Genomic DNA, 20584 nt, shown 5'->3' with positions numbered 1-20584 from the left:
CTACCCCTCAAGAGGGTCTTGGTTAGAAGCAGAATGGGCATTCCTCATGCTTCCTTGACCTGCCTCCACTGAGATTCAGTTCGTCTGCAGGAATTCTGTCACATACCGTCCTTGCAAGAGAAAATCTGCAGATGCTGGAAATCCTCCTGGCACTCTCCTATGCTCTACTATTTCCTACATTGACTCCAAGCCCCCAGGTGTACATTTCTAATTTTCTCCTCTCTTGCAGCATTCCAGCCCTCTGCACTTCACTCTCCAACCCCTAGCTCTTTGACCTAGTGCAGCCCAAGGAACCCAAGCCTGGAGCTGAAATCCCTTTCCCAATCTCTATTTCTCTGTAAGACATCTCTTGAATCAAACTCTTTCTGTAGCTCTGCCCATTTTGGGGGTGAATTATACTTCTGTAAAATGTTAATTTCTGTGCTACATTGATTATATGTTTAAGTTGCTGTTAAACCATGTACCTTGTTTGAGACACCTTGAATCAGATGTCACCAGGTCACATGGCACAACCTGCACATGGTTCCAGTGAGATTTTGGAATATCCTTCAGAGGAGGGCTTCCCAAGCCGGGGCCCACTGCCCCCCCCCCGTGAATGGTAGGGGCCCATGGCATAAAAAGTGTTGGGAACTCCTGCTTTAGAGTGTTAGAGTTGTACAGCATAGAAACAGGCCATTTGGCCCATCGCATCTCTGCCAACTGTCATACCTGCCTGTACTAATGGCCTGCAGTAGTTCCATATCCCTCAACACTGCTCATTCTGGTAGTTCCCATGTGCCTCTTTGTCTCTAGATCAAAATGAACTTTCACGTGAAGAGTTGGCTTGGAGTACTTACACGGATGGCTTTGTGATTAAAACCCCAGAGCTGCACCAGAGATTGACAAAGGCGGACAGACAGCCTTGTGTTACATTCCTACCACGCGTTCCTGCAGCTGGGACGCCCCCACCACACACACACACACACACACACACACACACTTCCCGAAAAGCAGCTGCCGAACTGCATCTCACAATCCGTGTCTGGCGTGATGACCCGGAGTGTAGCGAGGTGCGCATCCTGTGTGCACACATATCGTCTAGCCGCTTTCCTGCAACCCTGGCCGTCTGAAGCGCGTCTAATATCTGATCGGGCAGCGGGAAATAAAAATAATCAAAAGGCACAACATTCCAACACGTTCTTGCGCGATCTTGGAAACTTCAGTAGACATAACAAGCCTTTGGCACTTCTCTGCGGTGTTCGCAACTCCAATACATTATATTCAAAGTTTTAATGTAATTTGAGGTAAATGCATTCCTTGGCGTGAATAAGCAGCGCAGATAGACGATTGAACTGATATGCATGTCCTAGTCTCGTCTTTGTCCAGCGTGCAGCACACACTATGCCTTGCATTGTTTTGGAGCTCATGCAGTTGACAGTACAGCGTGCTTATATTTCGATGCCGGCTGTTCCCGTCCCGAGAGCCCGGGGGGAAGCTCGCGTCACCCGGGCCGCCGGCTGGCAGCGCGTCGGGCGGGCTGGAGGTATGCGGCGTGTCAAGAGGTCAGATACAATCCGGTGTGAGGCAGGAACTGCGAAGCTGCCCTGGAATGTTTGGTGTTGATCCAAAAGCAAGTCTGCTGGCGAGGGCGGCCGCCCGCTTGCGTCAGCCCGACTGGGACGGGATAAAAAGCCCTCGCTTCAGCCACTCAACAGATACAAACTTCTCGAGAGAGAGAGAGAGAGAGACGGAGAAAAAGACTGAAGACTCAGCAGATCGACTCGATCGCAACTGCTTTGCAAGAGGAAGGAAACTCCAGTGCAACATGTTTGCTGGACTGAAGAACGTTAACTTTGTACCATTCCTGCTAATGGCACTGCCTTGTTTGGTGAGTTAACGGCCTGCGTATATATTTTATATGTAACACATCCAAGTGTCTCCAGAAGCAGGTTGCGAGGGGGAAACATTGCCCTCTCTTGCATGACTGCAAAAAATAAAACGGTAATCTGCAAATACCCGGCAGAACAACTGCGGAGAAGCTGCTGAGTATTTCCATCGCTCCCTGTCTTTCCTGCAGATTTTCAGTATTTTGAGTTCACGATTCAAGTACCGGCAAACGATTTTAGTGGTGATTTGGTATTAACTGCAACCCGGGTTTCTAACTTCGGTGATCTTTGATTTACAGGCCTCCGCCAATGAATGCCAGACTCCCTGTAGGTGCCCCGGGAATCCCCCAGTCTGCCCTGCCGGGGTCTCGCTGGTTACCGACGATTGCGGCTGCTGCAAGGTCTGCGCCAAGCAAGTGGGCGAGGTCTGCTCCCAACGCCAGCCCTGCGACCACCACAAGGGCCTCTTCTGCTCCAGGGAGCACGGATTCAACCCCTCCGCCAGCTCTGGAGTTTGTACCGGTAAGCTGCAGCTCCTCTCTGGGCCTCGTCCAAACCAACCCCACCGTTTCTGGGGGGGGAAGAGAGAAAATGCTTACACTCGGCTGAAAACATCTTATATTCGGGATATTTTAAATATTATTGAAGTGGGGTTTCGTGTGCACACACCTATTGATGGTGTGGGGACACATATTCGCGCCCTAGTCTGAGCAATTTAATCTCGACATCCCAAGCTATTTTGAATCAGAAATTGAAGGAAAATCACACCTCTTTCACCTCGCTAAAATGTTGAAATGTTTTGCTGGTTGAACTAGATCACAGGGGATTTTATTTTAATCTGGTCTCTTGCAGCTAAGGAAGGAGCTCCTTGCATGATGGACGGCGCCGTCTACAAGAGCGGTGAAACTTTCCAGAATGGCTGCAAGTTCCAATGCACCTGCATGGACGGTTCCCTCGGCTGCGTCCCTATCTGCACTCCGAGCATTCGTCTGGCCACCCCCGACTGCCCCGTGCCCAGGTTGGTTAAAGTACCCGGCAAGTGCTGTGAGAAATGGGTCTGCGAACAGTCGCGTCGTGACGCTATCTTTGGATCCGCACTGGCAGGTGAGATATTTGTCGGTCAACTGAACATCGATCCAATACGGAACATCAACATCAGGAGTCTTCCTTGTAACCAAGGCAAATTAAAATCGTATACCAAACAAAATTTCACAATAGAATTAAATGGGCTGGAATCAAAGAGTAGTAAATTAGTATTACTTAATATTATTTTAGTAAGTCGTTTTTTAACTTGTAAATTAGACAGTTTGAAGGAAACAAATAACATTATTCTTTAGTCAATGGTTTGCCTGATTGATTTATTCTTTATTGCAGCCTATAGGGAAGAAGCGACCTATGGCCCAGACCCCTCCATGTTCCGTGCCAACTGTCTTGTACAGACTACTGAGTGGAGTGCCTGTTCCAAGACCTGTGGGATGGGCATCTCAACCCGGGTAACCAACGACAACAGCGAATGCAGACTGGAGAAGCAGTCCAGGCTTTGCACTGTCAGGCCTTGCGAAATGAATATGAAAGAGACGATAAAGGTAAAGAGACAGCCTCCCGAGATCAGCAAATTTGAAGCTGGAGTTTATTTTCAGATATCTTTATGTTTGCTCTGTTTATTCTTTAATTGAATTCCATCTTCTGTTGTTCACCCCCACAGAGAGGTAAGCGGTGTATCCGCACACCAAAGGTCTACAGACCCACCAAGTTTGAATTCTCTGGCTGTACCAGCGTGAAGTCCTACAGAACCAAATTCTGCGGCGTCTGTACGGACGGCCGATGCTGCACTCCTCACAGAACCGCCACCCTGCCCGTTGAGTTCAAATGTCCCAACGGAGAACTCATGAAGAAAAAGATGATGTTCATCAAGACCTGTGCCTGTCACTACAACTGCCCCATGGACAATGATATCTTCCAGTCCTTGTATTACAGGAAAATGATTGGCGATATGGCCTAAACTATGCTGTTGACCAGAGACCACGTAACTGGAAAGATTAACCCTCTCAGCTGCAGAGGTCACTGCATTAAACAAAGGAAAACACTGACATGTTGACAACATGTCACAGCACTCAGCCTATATTTTGAAAATGCGTTGCTTGTACACTGTTAGCTGTAATATTGTAAATAATGTACATATGTGTACAGTTGTCTTAAGTTAATTTAAATGTGCATTGTGTTTGTTAGCCTTGCAAAATGGATATTGAGAGACGGTAAAGGTGGAAGAAACCTTTCATGATCAACAGATTTAAAGTCAAAAAAATTTATTTTGAATTATCTTTGACTATTAGTTATAGATCTGACAAGATGACTGTTTGATTATTTTTGTTTTTGAACAGTTGTTGTAATGTTTGAGAAGTGTAATCAAAATTTCAATGTCTGCACTTTTCTAGTTCAGAATAAAATATATTTTTGATATAAACTTATTAGTGTTCTCGTATTTGTCAAATCTTCGCAAATAGTATATGCTTAATCATACGGCAGTAACTACATATTGTATTTCTCGGATGCTAATGCCAATCCTCCGTAATGTCACTGAGTTATTTAGACTGCTTGCAAAACTGGGGTCTCATTTGATGGCAAGTTGAGTTTTGAACCACAAAAGTCGTCCATTTCCACAAACATAACATCAACTAATCCTGCTCATAATCTGTGCTTACTAGAGTCTATGGATATCAATATTTTAGCATCCCATTCTCAGCTACTGTAAGCACAAGACCAGTGAAAACTTTAATTAACTTTAATTTTCAAACTTGCTCTAAGATGCGCATCTTTTATACACATCTGATTTAAGCCCTGATGAAGTGTTTCAGCCAGAAATATTGACTGTTTATTCCCCTCCATCGATGCTGCCTGACATGCTGAGTTTCTCCAGTGTTGCTCTAAGTTACATTCCCTGTTGCCACTGCATCATGATCCAAATTGATTCTGGTTAGAGCAATGGCTGTTCATTCTGAACTTTCATTCTTGTTTTCAAATCTCCTCACTGCTCCCATTTTACATCTCTGTAACACGAGTGAATCTGCAGATTCTGGAAATAAACAAAAACACAAAACGCTGGCAGAACTCAGCAGGCCAGACAGCATCTATATGGCTGTAATCTCCTTCAGACATACTGATCCCCAGGATTGTCACGGTGTACACTGTCACAGGAGTACACCCAGGTGCAGGGGAATGACACTCCCATGTTAAGACTGAAAACAAATTTATTCAAAGGAATTCCAAGTAAATGTCACTGGTTTGACCGTGAGTGAAGCCACGAGACAAATCAAAACACACAAGGACCCTGAACTGAGGGGGAGTCTGCTTTAAATAAGTACAGTACGCTGAGAATCTGTGCCAGTCAAACTTGACAAGATTAAGCAGAAAGCACAAGGTCTTAATCACTAGATAAAATAACAATTAACAAATACAGGTGCCAGGCCGACAGATATCTGCACTTCTCCAATTCCCCACCGGAAATATGAGAGCCAAAGCAGAAAGCTCTTGAAATCTTCCCTAAATCTCTCTTTCAACCATTTAAGTGCCCTGTATCTTATCCCTGGCAATTCTTTCGTATACCTTTGCCGAGTTTTGTTCAACAACTCTCCAATAAAGTGTCCTAAGGAATGTTAAAAGTGCTAATGGAATGATGATAATGTTGGATTCCTTCTGGAATTTACAATGCATACGTCATGGATTTTACATGTCATGTTAGTCATTTTTATTGCTCCCATTGTCTGACAATAGGAGGCTATATTGTTTATGCCGACCCTCAGAACATTCTCATCAGTCCAGTCCCTCCACTATTTTCAGTTTATTCATCCTCCCACAGATCCGTTAACCTCCCCACCCCAATGATTCTTTCACTGACTTACACCGATATAATAGGTAATTGACCTATACCAACCATCACGGCTTTTTGGGATTTGGGAAGAAACAAGAACATTCTGTGTACACACTTGGTCATGGAGAGAACATGTAAATGGTACATCATCAGCAGTGGAGGTTGCAATCAGAACCAGAACAAGGGAACTGTGCTGCACAGCAACCGAAGCATGAACTTAGTCCTGAAATTCAGTAGAATTGGAATTGGCCATGAAGAGAGGGATAAACAGTTTGGAAAGTAAGAACAATAAATTTTAAATAGGAAGGAATGTGTAATTATGTCAAGGTAATTCGTTTTGTGTTTTCCTCTCATTTCACTTGCCGGCCAGTGTTTACATATTTCGAAGAAGCATTTGCAGTGTCTATTCCACACCTGCACAGAGGTAGAAATATAAATTGATTCAGGATATTTATAATACAGTAAATGTATCCTTTGCATAGTTACTAATCTGCAAGTGTAATGGAAACTATTGTCCATGTGTCCAGTGAGGGTACTATAAATGTGAAGGAACTACAATGCACCATGAGGTATTCCTGAACCATATTGTTCCAGGAATGTAGCCGCAATAAGAATATTCCAAATATACCACCTTAATGTGGCGTTTAAAATCCATTCCAATTGTGAAGAGGTAATGCGGTGTTAGTAAGAGCCCAAAAGTGAACTGCAGATAATCAAGTGCAATATAAGTTCTAAATTAACCAAGGAATTACAGAGCACAATATTATGTGAAAGTTCAATTCATTCATATTAAATGTTGCTTCCCACAGATTTATTGAATGCATTAATACATCTATTTTACAAATATGATATAAATAAATAGTGATTTAATTCCAGCATCTTATACAGATTTAGATGCCAAGGTGCTTTGACCGGATTTTCAAAGTTCTAAGTAAATGGATTATCAAAGTGCATATATGTCACCATATACTACCCTGAGATTTGCTTCCTTACAGGCATTCACAGTAGAACAAAGTTCAAAATAATCAATGACAAACCTCACACAAAGACTGTGCAAATGCAAATAAATAAATAGACAATTAATAGGAGAAAGGAAGAAGTGGCAGGTGAGAAGAGGGAAGGGGAAGGCAGGTGTCAGAAATGGACCAACTGAACTTAAGGGCAGGATGGAAGTTGAAGGCAAAGTTGATGAAATTAACAAGCTCAGCCTGGGTGCATGAAGCAGCACCAATTCAGTTGTCAATATAGTGCCAGAAGATTTGGGAAACATTATACCTCCCTCCCCTTTCTTGATATCTGTCCCCATCTCTGGAGACAAACCATCTACCAACATCTTTAATAAATCTACTGATTCCCATTGCTATCTTGACTGTACATCTTCTCAACTTGTCTCCTGTAAATATGCTATTGCCCTTTCTCAGTTCCTTCATCTCTGTCGCATCTGCTCCCAGGATGAGGCTTTCTTTTCCAGGACATCAGAGATGTCCTCTTTCTTAAAAGAACTGGGCTTCTCTTCCTCCACCATTGATGCTGCCCCCACCTGCATCTCTTCCCTTTCTCAGACATCTGTTCGCAGCCCATCTTAACACCAGCTTAACAAAGAGTTCCTCTTACCCTCACCTACCAACGCACGAGGATCTGCATTCAAAACCTCATTCTCTACAGCTTCCGCCATCTTCAATGAGATCCTACCGCCAAACACATCTTTTCTTCCCCCCCCTGCACCTCCTCCCCACTCTCCACTTTCACAGGGATTGCTCCCTTTGTCATTCCCTTGTCCATTCATCCACCCCCACTAAGCTCCCTCCTAGCCATGCTCCTACAAGCAACCAAGATGCTACACCTGCCCATTCACCTCCTCCCTTACCACCATGCAACGCTCCAAAAAGTCTTTCCAGGTGAAACAACACTCCACCTATGAATTTGTTGGAGTTGTCTATTGTGTCCGGTGCTTCCAATGTGGCCTCCTCTATATTGGTGAAACCCAATGTAAATTGGGGAACCACTGTCAAAAACCTCCTTCAAACAGCATATACTGTACCGTTTCTTGGCAAGTTCACTCCTTACCAATATCCTGTATCATGCATAATAACTCTGAACAGGAAATTATTCATCATAGTGTGCCCAATACGTAAATGTTTGAACATCTCATCCTCCCTCCTTTTATACCCATCTCCCAGTTGAGTTCCTACCATCTTGAATTTTATACAATACTGTGCAAAAGTCTTATGTACATGTCCTATAATTTGTCAATATAGCAGTGGAGAGCGAGTTTGTAAATCTGGCAGGAGCAAAGGATGTCAGGAATTAAAAGGGTGAAGCAACTTAGAAGACTTGTGGGCCAGGTGGCAGAGAAGGAGTGCCGGGGTAGAGGGTGGCATGGGTGCAGGCCTACCCCGCCCTGAGACACCAGGCAAGGTCATTTGATTCCATGCCTTTGATTTATTGATCATTACAGAATGTCTTTCTGGTGCTTCCCACTCCTTCCCCTCTCCCTTTCCCTTTTCCTAACCATGATTTCCCCTTTTTATTCTCAGCCCACAATGGAGACCCATATCAGAATCTGGTTTATTATCACTCACATATGTCATGAAATTTATTTTTTTAATATATGGCAGCAGTACAGGGCAATAGATAAAATTACTACAGTACAGTGCAAAATTCTTAAGCACCCTAACTATACACAGATATATATATATATATATATAAAAGTTGGGCTATCCCAACTTTGTTGGCACAGTGATCAAATAGACTTTGATCACCTCCCCTTTATGCAAAGGAGCCACTACATTTACAGTATACAGGTGTCCCTTGCCTTATGAATGTTCACTTTACGCCACTTCATTTTTACAAAAGGCCTACATTAGTAACCTGTTTTTGCATTACAAAGAGGATTTTCATTTTTACGAAAATTTTTCCCATATAAATTAATGGTTCTTCGCTTTATGACATTTCAGCTTAAGGAAGGTTTCATAGGAACGCTCTACCTTTGTAAAGTGGCGGGGGGGTGGGGGAACACCTGTATCTTTAATTTTAAATGATTGCTTGGCTGAAATTGTGGTGGATCAGTCCGTTGTCCGGTCCGCGGACTCCGGGTTTTCCGGCGGTCCCTTGCTGCAGCTGGACTTAACTAGAAACACCTGAGGCTCATACTGGAACTGGGAATATAAGTGGTGTGCTGTGCTGTGCTGCGCTGCGCTGCTCCGCTCCGTTCCGTTCCTGGTGGAAGGCTAGAAAGGACTCTTGCCATCCTTGGAACTGTATTGGAGAACCATGGCTTCTGGGAACTTTGCTGGTAGTAGTTGGAGTGGTCATTGCATTATGGATTCAGCTGTTTCCTGGGCCAGCTGGGCACAGCCTCAAAACTGAGAGATGATCTTTTAGAATAGAGGTTAGGATGAATTTCTTTAGCCAGAGAGTAGTAAAGCTGTGGAATGGCCAAGTCCACGGGTATAATTAAAGAGTAAGTTAATAGTTTTCTGACTGGTCAGGGCATCAAAGGATAGGGTGAAAAGGCAGGTGTATGGAGTTGAGTGAGTTCTGGTATCAGCCATGATGCAGAGCAGAGCAGATTCAATGGGCTGAATGGCTTGATTCTGCTCCTATATCTTATGGTCTTAAGCTATTAGACTTCCTGGTGTACCACGTGATGAAGATGGACTGGATGAAAGTGATTACCTCCAATGGACTGGTCAATGTTTACCACTCTCTTGGGTCCATCAGTTCATCCAGAGCAATTTCATTATTTGTGTCAAATGATACAATGAAATCTTTCAAGTGTTCTTTAGTATTTCAAGAGTGCTAATCTCTGTTCAGATTGTTAAGCTAATTAAAAGAGTTAAATTAAGATCTACAGTTTTCCTTAATATTCCCAAATGACACACAGAAGGTTGTTAGCACTGCTTTTCAGTTGATTTGTTGTAGGGTTTTGTTCAGCATTCCAGACCTGAAATATTACCAGTTGTGTGGACGTTATTGTGTATAATTTCACTGATGAGGACTTGGGCATACTTTTTTTGTCAGAGTTAGCATGTCCAGATCCCCAAAAGTCAAGCAGATTTGTACCTGCCTCCTCTAAGTCAGCGGGGAGTTTGGGCTGCTTACTGCTGGTAAGGAATTTTGTATTCCAGATATCTTATTTTGAAATCTGAACTTCAATGTTCATTGAGCACATTCATGAAATGTGCAATTCTTTCAAGCATAAACAAGAGATGCAGTTGTTTTACTTTCCCAATAGGATTTGTATGCCAAAGCAGACAGAATTTGTGTTGATTTCTAGAATTGCAAGGAATCTTCATATATGCTTCTAAAACATACCTGTATTTAGACATGTACAGAGTTTCTCAATGCATATGTGTACTGAGAAAGGGTAGTGCAGTCGCGTAGCCATTAGCATAATGTTTTACAGTGTCAGAGATCAGAGTTCAATTCCCACCGCCGTCCATAGGATGTTTTTACATTCTCCCCCTGATGAGGGTTTCCTCTGGGCGCTCTAGCTTCCTACCACATTCTAAAAATGTACGCTACGTCAGTGCTGGAAGCTTGGTAAAAATTGCAGGCTGCCCCCAACACATCTTCAAACAGCATTGGTCACTGAAGCAAAGGACACATTTCACTGTATGGCTTGATCTACATCCGAGAAATAAAGCTAATCCTTAAAAATCTTTACTTATTGCTTGCCATTCAGAGAAAAGGAACAGAAGCTTAAGGAAGTTAGAGCTCTCTTCACACAAACTTTTATATTGATCACCTCTTTTCTGGTCATCTCTGATAATTCTCCTTTTCCTATATAGCCATAACCTTTCTGTAAAACTCCAACTATCTGCTATCCCTTTGTTCAGAAATCCTGATAACTTGGCATCTGATTTACTTAGGGCCTGATTTCATGTGCTCCTTTAAGACTTGCCAGTTTACTGGAAAATTTATCATACTACTAAGTAACATCTAGGACAATTTCACTGTGTACCTTATTCTCCTTCAAATCAATTCCCTTAACTTTACAAATTCCTGTTTCCCTTGGTTTTTGCCCTTGGTTTGTCACCTCAGTCCCTTCCACTGTACAAGGGCTTAAAAGCAAAGTCAAGCATCACACTCAGCTAGCTTGATGTTTAGCATTAGTGAAATTGTATACAGCAATCGAGGTGTGGACTCACCAATAGCCTATATATCTGAAATATAACCTTACTGTTTTTATATTCAATTCTCAGAGCATTATACAAGAACATTTCTGTTAACACGTAATTAGAAATGCTACACTTGCATTCCAGCCATTTGTCAAGTCACTTTTATTGTCATTTCAACCATAACTGCTGGTACAGTACATAGTAAAAATGAGACGACGTTTTTCAGGACCATGGTGTTACATGGCACAGTACAAAAACTAGACTGAACTACATTTAAAATAAACAACAACAGAGAAAGCTACACTAGACTATAGACCTACACAGGACTGCATAAAGTGCACAAAAACAGTGCAGGCATTACAATAAATAATAAACAGGACAGTGGGGAAAGGTGTCAGTCCAGGCTTCGGTTATTGAGGAGTCTGATAGCTTGGGGAGAGAAACTGTTACATAGTCTGGTCGTGAGAGCCCGAATGCTTCGGCCTTTTCCCGGATGGCAGGAGGGAGAAGAGTTTGTATAAGGGGTGCATGGGGTCCTTCATAATGCTGTTTGCTTTGCGGATGCAGCGTGTAGTGTAAATGTCCGTGATGGCGGGAAGAGAGACCCCAATGATCTTCTCAGCTGACCTCACTATCCGCTGCAGGGTCTTGGATTCTGAGATGGTGCAATTTCCGAACCAGGCAGTGATGCAGCTGCTCAGGTTGCTCTCAATACAACCCCTGTAGAATGTGATGAGGTTGGGAGGTGGGAAATGGACTTTCCTCAGCCTTTGCAGAAAGTAGAGATGCTGCTGGGCTTTCTTTGCTATGGAGCTGGTGTTGAGGGACCAGGTGAGATTCTCCGCCAGGTGAACACCAAGAAATTTGGTGCTCTTTACGATCTCTACTGAGGAGCCGTCAATGTTCAGCAGGGAGTGGTCGCTCCATGCCCTCCTGAAGTCAACAACCATCTCTTTTGTTTTGTTCACGTTCAGAGACAGGTTGTTGGCTCTGTACCAGTCCGTTAGCCGCTGCACCTCCTCTCTGTAAGCTGACTCGTTGTTCTTGCTGATGAGACCCACCACGGTCGTGTCATCAGCAAACTTGATGATATGGTTCGAGCTGTGTGTTGCGGCACAGTCGTGGGTCAGCAGAGTGAACAGCAGTGGACTGAGCACACACCCCTGGGGGGCCCCGTGCTCAGTACAAAACAAGACTAGTGAATTTCCACCCTCAACACCATACACATGCTGGTTGGAAGATGAATTGGCTGCTGTAAATTGCATCCAACAGGTAGTGAGTGTAGAATCTGGAAGGGTTGGGGGGAATGTGTGGAGAGAAGAGGGGGTGAATTTCATGAAAAGGTGGGAGAGTAAGATTGGGATTAGTGTGGGATTAATGTAAAATTGGATGCTTGATGGTCACCAAGGACTTGTTAGGTTGAAGAGCTTGTTTCCCTGCCAGAGAGTGGTAGTGAAGGTTTGCCTCACTGACCGGAGGCCTGTGACTAGTAGTGTGCTATAGGGATCAGTGCTGGGTCTGTTGATGTTTGTCATCTATATCAACGATCTGCACGATAATGTGGTTAACTGGATCAGCAAGTTTGCCGATGACACCAAGATTGGGGGTGTAGTGGACAGCGAAGAAGGCAAGGGGATGGAGAGCATTCTGACAGGTGGCATCACTGTCTAGTGTGGGGAAGGGTGGATACTGCACAGGACTGAAAGAAGCTACAGTCAGCTCCATCTTGGGTACTAGCCTAAATAGCATCCATACATTTTCAGGTACAGTGCCTCAGAAAGCCGGCATCCTTCAATAAAGACCCCCATCACTCAGGTTTCCTCATTGTTACCATCAGGAAGGAGGTACAGAAGCCTGAAGGAACACACTCAGTGATTCTGCAACAGTTTCTTCCCCTCTGCCAGCTGATTCCTAAGTGGACATTGAACACTATCTCACTTTCATTTTTGCATTATTTTTAATCTAACTATTTAATATACATATATGCAAACACAAGGAAATCTGCAGATGCTGGAAACTCAAGCAACACACACAAAATGCTGGTGGAACGCAGCAGGCCAGGCAGGGTCTATAGGAAGAAGCACAGTCAACGTTTCGGGCCGAGACCCTTCGTCAGGACAACTTTGTCCTGATGAAGAGTCTTGGCCCAAAACGTTGACTGCTTCTGCCTATAGATGCTTCCTGGCCTTCTGTGTTCCCCCTGCATTTTGTGTGTGTTGCTTAATATATATACACTTACTGCAATTGACTTATTTATGGCAGATGAATTTGAATGCAGATGAGTGTAACGCACTCAGCAGGACCAATCAGGGAAGGTCTCACACATATGAAAAATTGGGCACTGAGGAGTGTTGTAGAACAAAGTGATCTGGGAGTACAGGGTAAAAATTTCTTGAAAGTAGTGTCACAGATAAATAGGATCGCAAATAAAGCTTTTGGCACGTAGGCTTTCATAAATCAAAGTATTGAGTACAGAAGATAAGATGCTATATTGAAGTTGTTTAAGATGTTGGTGAGGCTTAATTTAGAGAATTGTGCAGTTTTGGTCACCTACCAACAGGAAAGATGGGCATTGGGCTGAAATTTCAAATAAGGTTGAAAGAGTACATAGAATATTTAGAAAGATGTTGCTGGGTCTGCAGGACCTGAATTATCAAGAAAGTTTGAGTAAGTTAGGACTTTATTTCTTGGAACATATAAGACTGAGAGGGGATCTGATAGTATACAAAATTGAGGGGTATAGGTAGGATAAATGAAAGCAGACATTGTCCACTGAATTTGGGTGGGACCACAACTAGAGATCATTGGTTAAGGATAAAAGGTGAAAACCTGGGTTTCAGCATCTAAGTTACAGAGAAAGGTTGAATAAGTTAGGTCTTTATTCTTTGGAGCGTAGAAGGTTGAGGGGGGACTTGATAGAGGTATTTAAAACTTTGAGGGGGATAGATAGAGTTGACGTGCATAGGCTTTTTCCATTGAGAGTAGAGAAGATTCAAACAAGAAGGAAATGAGTTGAGAGTTGGGAGCAAAAGTTTAAGGGTAACAAAGATAGACAGACATACTTTATTGATCCCGAGGGAAATTGGGTTTTGTTACAGTTGCACCAACCAAGAATAGAGTAGAAATATAACAAAATAAAACCAGAAATAATTAAATGATAATAAGTAAATTATGCCAAGTGGAAATAAGTCCAGGACCAGCCTATTGGCTCAGAGTGTCTGACACTCCGAGGGAGGAGTTGTAAAGTTTGATGGCCACAGGCAGGAATGACTTCCTATGACACTCAGTGTTGCATCTCGGTGGAATGAGTCTCTGGCTGAATGTACTCCTGTGCCTAACCAGTACATTATGGAGTGGATGGGAGACATTGTTCAAGATGGCATGAGGGGGAACATGAGGGAGAATTTCTTTACTTAGTGGTAGCTGTGTGGAATGAGCTTCCAGTAAAAGTGGTAGAGGCAGGTTCGGTATTGTCATTTAAAGTAAAATTGGATAGGTATATGGACAGGAAAGGAATAGAGGGTTATGGGCTGAGTGCAGGTCAGTGGGACTAAGTGAGAGTAAGCCTTCAGCATGGACTAGAAGGGCTGAGATGGCCGGTTTCCATGTTGTAATTGTTATATGGTTATATGGAAAAGTTTAAGGGGCTTCTTCGCACAGAGAGTGGCGGGAGTGTGGAATAAGCTGCCAGATGAAGTGGTAAATGCGGGCTCACTTTTAACATTTAAGAAAAACTTGGACAGGCACATGGGTGAGAGGTGTATGGAGGGAAATGGTCCAGGTGCAAGTCAGTGCGACTAGGCAGAAAAACGGTTCAGCACAGCCAAGAAGGGCCAAAAGGCCTGTTTCTGTGCTGTAATGTTCTATGGTTCTATGGGAACATGAGGAGAAACGTCTTCACTCTGAGTGTAATGAGTGTGTGGGAAGATCTGCCAGCACAAATGGTGCATTCAAGTTCGATTTCAACTTTTAAGAGAAGTTTAGATAGGTACATAGATGGTAGGGGTATGGAGGTCTATGGTCCTGGTGTAGGACAATGGGAATGAGCAGTTTAAATGGCTCAGCAGAGACTAATTAGGACAAAGGGCCTGTTTCTGTGCTTGTCTTTTCTGTGATTCTATGACTCTAAACGGCGTTTCTCAATCAGAGATTGGGCTACGAGCCTGGAATTACACCATAAGACATAGGAGCAGAATTTTTGTCTCTCTTTTTGAATAAATCAGTTAGTTTTTTTTTCCCAATCTAATGGAACCCTTTCTCAACCTAGAGAATGTAGAAAATTAAAACAAACATCAATCACATTAACTAATGCCTTTTTTAAAAGAACATTGGCTGAAGTCCATCAGGACCTGAGAACATATGAGACTGCAGCTCCGCCTACTGTCCAATTCTAAATTTCCCCAGTTTCTCCCTCCTTTCTAATTCCCAACTTTCCATCTATCCCTCAGACAATACTTGTTGCTTGCATCCTCTACAGAATTATGACAGCTGGCTGGGCCACATCGGGTATTTCTAAAGTTTGCAGAGTCAGGATTGTGTTGATAGGCCAATGGCAGCCAATGTTTACTTGGTATTGACCAAGGTGCTCAATAGAGACAAGGTGTAAGCTTATTCCCTATGTGTCAGTGGATTACTTGCCCTGGTAATCAAAGTTCAAATGTAAATTTATTATCAAAGTACATATATATCCCCATATATGATCTTGTGATTCATTTTCTTAATGGCATTTACAAAGGAGCCATCTATCAATGAAAAAATACACACAACAAAGACAAACAAACTGTGCATATACAAAACAAAAAAAAAAAAGAAAAGAAAAAGAAACACACAAGATAATAATATTAAATAAACAATTAATATCGAGAACGTGTTGTACAGTTTTTGAAGTGAGCCCTATGTTGTTGAATCAGTTCAGTGATGGGGCAAGTAAAGTTCAACAGCCTGATGGTTGAGGGATATTAATTGTTCCTGAATCTGGTGATGTGAATCCTGAGGCTCCTGTACCTCTTTCCTGATAGCAGCAGCAAGAAGAGAGCATGGCCTGGATAGTGGAGGTCCCTGATGGTGGATGCTGTTTTCCTGCAATCACTCCTTGTAGGTGTGGCTAATGGTGGGGAAGTTTTACCCGTGTGGACTGGGCTATATCCACTACTTTTTGTAGGTTTTTCCATCAAGGGCATAGGTGGTTCCATACCAGGCCATGATGCAAACAATCAGTATACTTCCCACAGTGCAACTATAGAAGTTTGTCAAAGTTTAGGTGACTTGCTAAATCTTCACAAACTTCTAAGAAAGTAGATCGAGGCGTGACTGCGAAAGCATGTGGATGTCAGCCAGTTAGAACAGAAAGAAGAGTTTAAAAGGAGATGGTTATTTCTCCAGCGAGTTGATTGAGGCATGACTGCACAAGTATGTGGATGTCAGCCAGTTAGAACAACAAGAAGAGCTTAAAGGAGACAGATTTATAAAGCGGGCGACTGAGTAGAGCTAGATAGTGGGAGGGCTATGGTTCAATGGGGCTTCGGCGATAATAGGTGGAGGCGAGGTAGAATGTGTGTGTGAGGCTGGTGTTCTGTGCTCAGTGTTAGATATGGGAAGTCCTAGAGATTCCCAGCCTCCCAGACAGCCATATCGGCACCAGGTGTGTCGAGCTGCAGCTCCTTAGAGACCACGTTAGGGAACTGGAGATGCAGCTCGATGACCTTCGACTGGTCAGGGAGAGTGAGGAGGTGATAGATAGGAGCTCTACGTAAGTAGTCACACCAGGGCCTCGGGAAACAGATAAGTGGGTAAAAGTCAGGAGAGGGAAGGGCAAGAATCAGATGTTAGAGATTACCCCTGTGGCTGTCCCCCTTAATAATAAATACTCCTGTTTGAGTACTGTTTGTGGGGGGCGGTCTTACTGGGGGAAGCAACAGTGGTTGCGTCTCTGGCACAGAGTGTCCCTGTAGCTCAGAAGGGTAGGGAAAGGAAGAGGATGGCAGCAGTGATAGGGGACTCTATAGTTAGGGGGTCAGACAAGCAATTCTTTGGACCCAGGAAAAAAACGTGAATGGTAGTTTGCCTCCCAGGTATCAGGGTCGGGGATGTTTCTGATTGCGTCCATGATTTTTCTGAACTGGGAAGGAGAACAGCCAGAGGTCGTGGTACCAATGACATAGGTAGTAAAAGGGAGGTCCTGAAAACAGACTACAGGGAGTTAGGGAGGAAGTTGAGAAGCAGGATCTCAAAGGTAGTAATCTTGGGGTAATCTTAGTAATCTAGTACTGCCTGTGCCATGCTACAGTGAGTAAAGGAATAGAATGAGGTGGAGGATAAATGCATGGCTGAGGGATTGGAGCAGAGGACAGGGATTCAGATTTCTGGATCATTGGGGCCTCTTTTGGGGCAGGCGTGACCTGTATAAAAAGGATGGGTTGCACTTGAATCTGAGGGGACCAATATCCTAGCATGGAGATTTGCTAGAGCTGTTGGGGAGAGTTTAAACTAGAATTGCTTGGGGGCAGGGTGGGAACCAAACTGAAGAGATGGAGGAAGAGGCTATAGGCTCACAAATAGAGAAAGCTTGCAGACAGTGCGAGAGGAAGGATAGGCAGGTGATAGAGAAGGGACGCGCTCAGACTGATGGTTTGAGATGTGTCTATTTTAATGCAAGGAGTATTATGAACAAAGCGGATGAACTTAGAGTGTGAATCAGTACTTGGAGCTATGATGTTGTGGCCAATACAGAGAATTGGATGGCTCAGGGGCAGGAATGGTTGCTTAGAGTGCCAGGCTATAGATGTTTCAGAAATGACAGGGGGGCAAAAGAGGTGGGGGCTTGGCACTGCTGATCAGAGATAGTGTCACAGCTGCAGAAAAGGAGGAAGTCATGGAGGGATCGTCTACTGAGTCTCTGTGGGTGGAGGTTTGAAACAGGAAGGGGTCAATACTGGATGTTTTTTATAGACCACCCAATAGTAACAGGGACATAGAGGAGCAGATCAGGAAACAGATTCTGGAAAGGTGTAATAATAACAGGGGTGTTGTGGTAGGAGATTTTTATTTCCCAACTATTGATTGGCATCTCCCTAGAGCAAGGGGTTTAAATGGGGTGGTGTTTGTTCAGGAAGGTTTCTTGACACAACGTGTAGATAAGCCTACAAGAGGAGAGGCTGTACTTGATCTGGTATTGGGAAATGAACCCGGTCAGGTGTCAGATCTCTCAGTGGGAGAGCATTTTGGAGATAGTGATCACAATTCTATCTCCTTTACCATAGCATCAGAGAGGGATAGGCACAGACAAGTTAGGAAAGCATTTAATTGGAGTAAGGGGAAATATGAAGCTATCAGGCAGGAACCTGGAAGCATAAATTGGGAACAGGTTCTCAGGGAAATATACAGCAGAAATGTGGCAAATGTTCAGGGGATATTTGTGTGACATTCTGCATGGGTACTTTCCAATGAGACAGAGAAAGGAGGGTTGGGTACAGTAACCGTGGTGTACAGAGGCGGTTGTAAATCTAGTCAAGAAGAAAATAAATGCTTACGAAAGGTTCATAAAACTAGGTAAAGATAGTGACCTTAAAGATTATAAGGCGAGCAGGAAGGAGCCTAAGAATGAAATTTGGAGAGCCAGATGGGGCCATGAGAAGACTTGACGGGCAGGATTAAGGTAAACCCAAGGCATTCCACGAGTATGTGAAGAGCAAGAGGATAAGATGTGAGAGAATCGGACCAATCAAGAGTGACAGTGGAAAAGTGTGTATGGAACTGGAGGTGGTAGCAGAGGTACTTAATGAATACTTGGCTTCGATATTCACTATGGAAAAGGATCTTTGTGATTGTAGGGATAACTTACAGCAGACTGAAAAGCTTAAGCGTGTAGCCATTAAGAAAGAGGAAGTGCGGGTGCTTTTGGAAAGCATTAAGTCGGATAAGTCACCGGGACCGGACAAGATGTACCCAAGGCTTCTGTGAGAGGCAAGAGAGGAGATTGCTGAGCCTCTGGTGATGATCTTTGCATCATCAATGAGGACGGGAGAGGTTTTGGAGGAGTAGAAGGTTACAGATGTTTTTCCCTTATTGAAGAAAGAGAGTAGAGATAGTCCAGGAAATTGTAGACCAGTGAGTCTTACTTCAGTGGTTGGTAATTTGATGGAAAAGTTCCTGAGATGCAGGATTTATGGACATTTGGAGAGGCATAATATGATTAAGAAAAGTCAGCATGGCTTTGTCAAGGCAGGTCGTGCTTTACAACCCTGATTGAATTTTCTGAGGATGTGACTAAACACATTGATGAGGGTAGAGTAGTAGATGTAGTATATATGGATTTCAGTTTTCTATGTTTCTAGAGATGCTGCCATGACTTCCTTGTAATGGCAGCTATATATAATAACTTGACTTACTTACCTCCCGTTCCGCATGCTGGCATTTAGGCCAATGAAGGCCCTGCGTCTCTGTCTATCCTTGGACATTTGGTTTTGGTGGTGTTCTGGGCTTCCTTCAACATGCCAGTAGCTTCCTATCAGTTTTCACTACTGTTAGTCAGTCTAGAGCTGGGTGGAGACTCGGGAATACCATCGCACACAGATGCAGAAGGATTCGGCATTGCTGTTTCCATAACAGTTTTGTTTGACTAGTCAGGGTTGTTCGCTTTGAGCTGAACCCTGAACCTGGAGGACCAGAGGACCACTCCTGGTCTGTTCTCTACCATTAGACCTGTTCGGCATTGGTGACTCTACCAGGAGCCAAAGCATAAAGCTCTACCTCCGAGCAACATAGCTGTCCGGGTCACTGAGGCAGCTATCCTCAAACTTCAAAAAGGATGTGGTCCTCTTGGAGAGTAACAACGTTTTCTCCCAATCTGAGTTTCCCACATTTGTATACTCTACCACAAGCATAGATCAGTATTTGATACCACCCTACTATTAGATGTACAAACCACCGAGATTAGTCACAAAAACAAGTATAACAACGTTACTTGAGACTTCTATAACCAGCTTTGTATTCATAACTGATGGGAATTGAACTAGAATGTATGTACATAAGATTCAATGTTATATCATGGAAGGTCACTCTGCCCATTACACCTTTGACAGCTGTTTGAAGAGGCTTTTCAAACAGATACACTCTCTTGTCCAATGCACTGATAAAGTGATCAGAGTGGATGGCAAACAAAGCATGTTTTAACTGTACCTCAGCAGACATACGTGATCGATAATAAACCATCTTATCAAGATGTTGATCGTGAGGCCGAAATCACTCAGGCGGGAGTAGAGCTGGTGGAGGTGGGACAGATGCTCCTGACGACTACTGCTGTCAATGAGGATGCTGTCCAAATAGATGAATGCAAAGTTCAGGTCGTGTCCCACTGCATGCATTAGCTGCTGGAACGTCTGTGCGGCATTCTTCAGGCCGAGTGGCATTCGGATGAATTCAAACAGGCCGAACGGGGTGATGAGTGCTGTCTTGGGGATGTCTTCAGGGTGCACTGGGATTTGATGGTATCCCAGGATGAGGTCTACTTTGGAAAAGATGCTTGCCCCGTGCAGGTTTTCTGCAAAGTCCTGTATGTGCGGCATGGGGTAGCGGGCTGGAGTGGTAGCCTCGTTCAGTCTGCGGTAGTCGCCGCATGGTCTCCAGCCCCCGGCTGCTTTGGGCACCATGTACAGGGGGGAGGCCCATGGGCAGTCGGACCACCATACAATCCCCAATTCCTCCATCCTCTTGAACTCCTCCTTCGCCAG

At 43.8% G+C, this 20584-nt stretch overlaps 1 protein-coding gene across 1 annotated transcript; it reads left to right on the top strand.

Annotated features, from left to right (window-relative positions):
- Positions 1-1573: 1573 nt before the first annotated feature.
- LOC132400532 (CCN family member 2-like) lies at positions 1574-4329 on the top strand. The gene is made up of 5 exons (XM_059981575.1): positions 1574-1867; positions 2165-2387; positions 2718-2969; positions 3240-3451; positions 3571-4329. Exons 1-5 carry the CDS (start codon positions 1589-1591, stop codon positions 3865-3867), a joined length of 1263 nt encoding a protein of 420 aa, XP_059837558.1. The 5' UTR covers positions 1574-1588; the 3' UTR covers positions 3868-4329.
- The last annotated feature ends 16255 nt before the right edge of the window (positions 4330-20584 follow it).

Source organism: Hypanus sabinus, chromosome 10 (genome assembly GCF_030144855.1).
Source record: "Hypanus sabinus isolate sHypSab1 chromosome 10, sHypSab1.hap1, whole genome shotgun sequence".
NCBI lineage: Eukaryota > Metazoa > Chordata > Chondrichthyes > Myliobatiformes > Dasyatidae > Hypanus > Hypanus sabinus.
Note: the sequence above shows the minus strand (reverse complement) of the source record. Positions and strands in the feature narration are given on the sequence as shown.

Excerpts from the sequence above, each read along its gene's own strand:
- LOC132400532 (XM_059981575.1), top strand. The coding sequence starts at position 1,589 with ATGTTTGGTGTTGATCCAAAAGCAAGTCTGCTGGCGAGGGCGGCCGCC. Across the intron at positions 2,388-2,717 it reads CAGCTCTGGAGTTTGTACCG|CTAAGGAAGGAGCTCCTTGC; the intron begins GTAAGCTGCAGC and ends GGTCTCTTGCAG. Across the intron at positions 2,970-3,239 it reads CTTTGGATCCGCACTGGCAG|CCTATAGGGAAGAAGCGACC; the intron begins GTGAGATATTTG and ends TCTTTATTGCAG.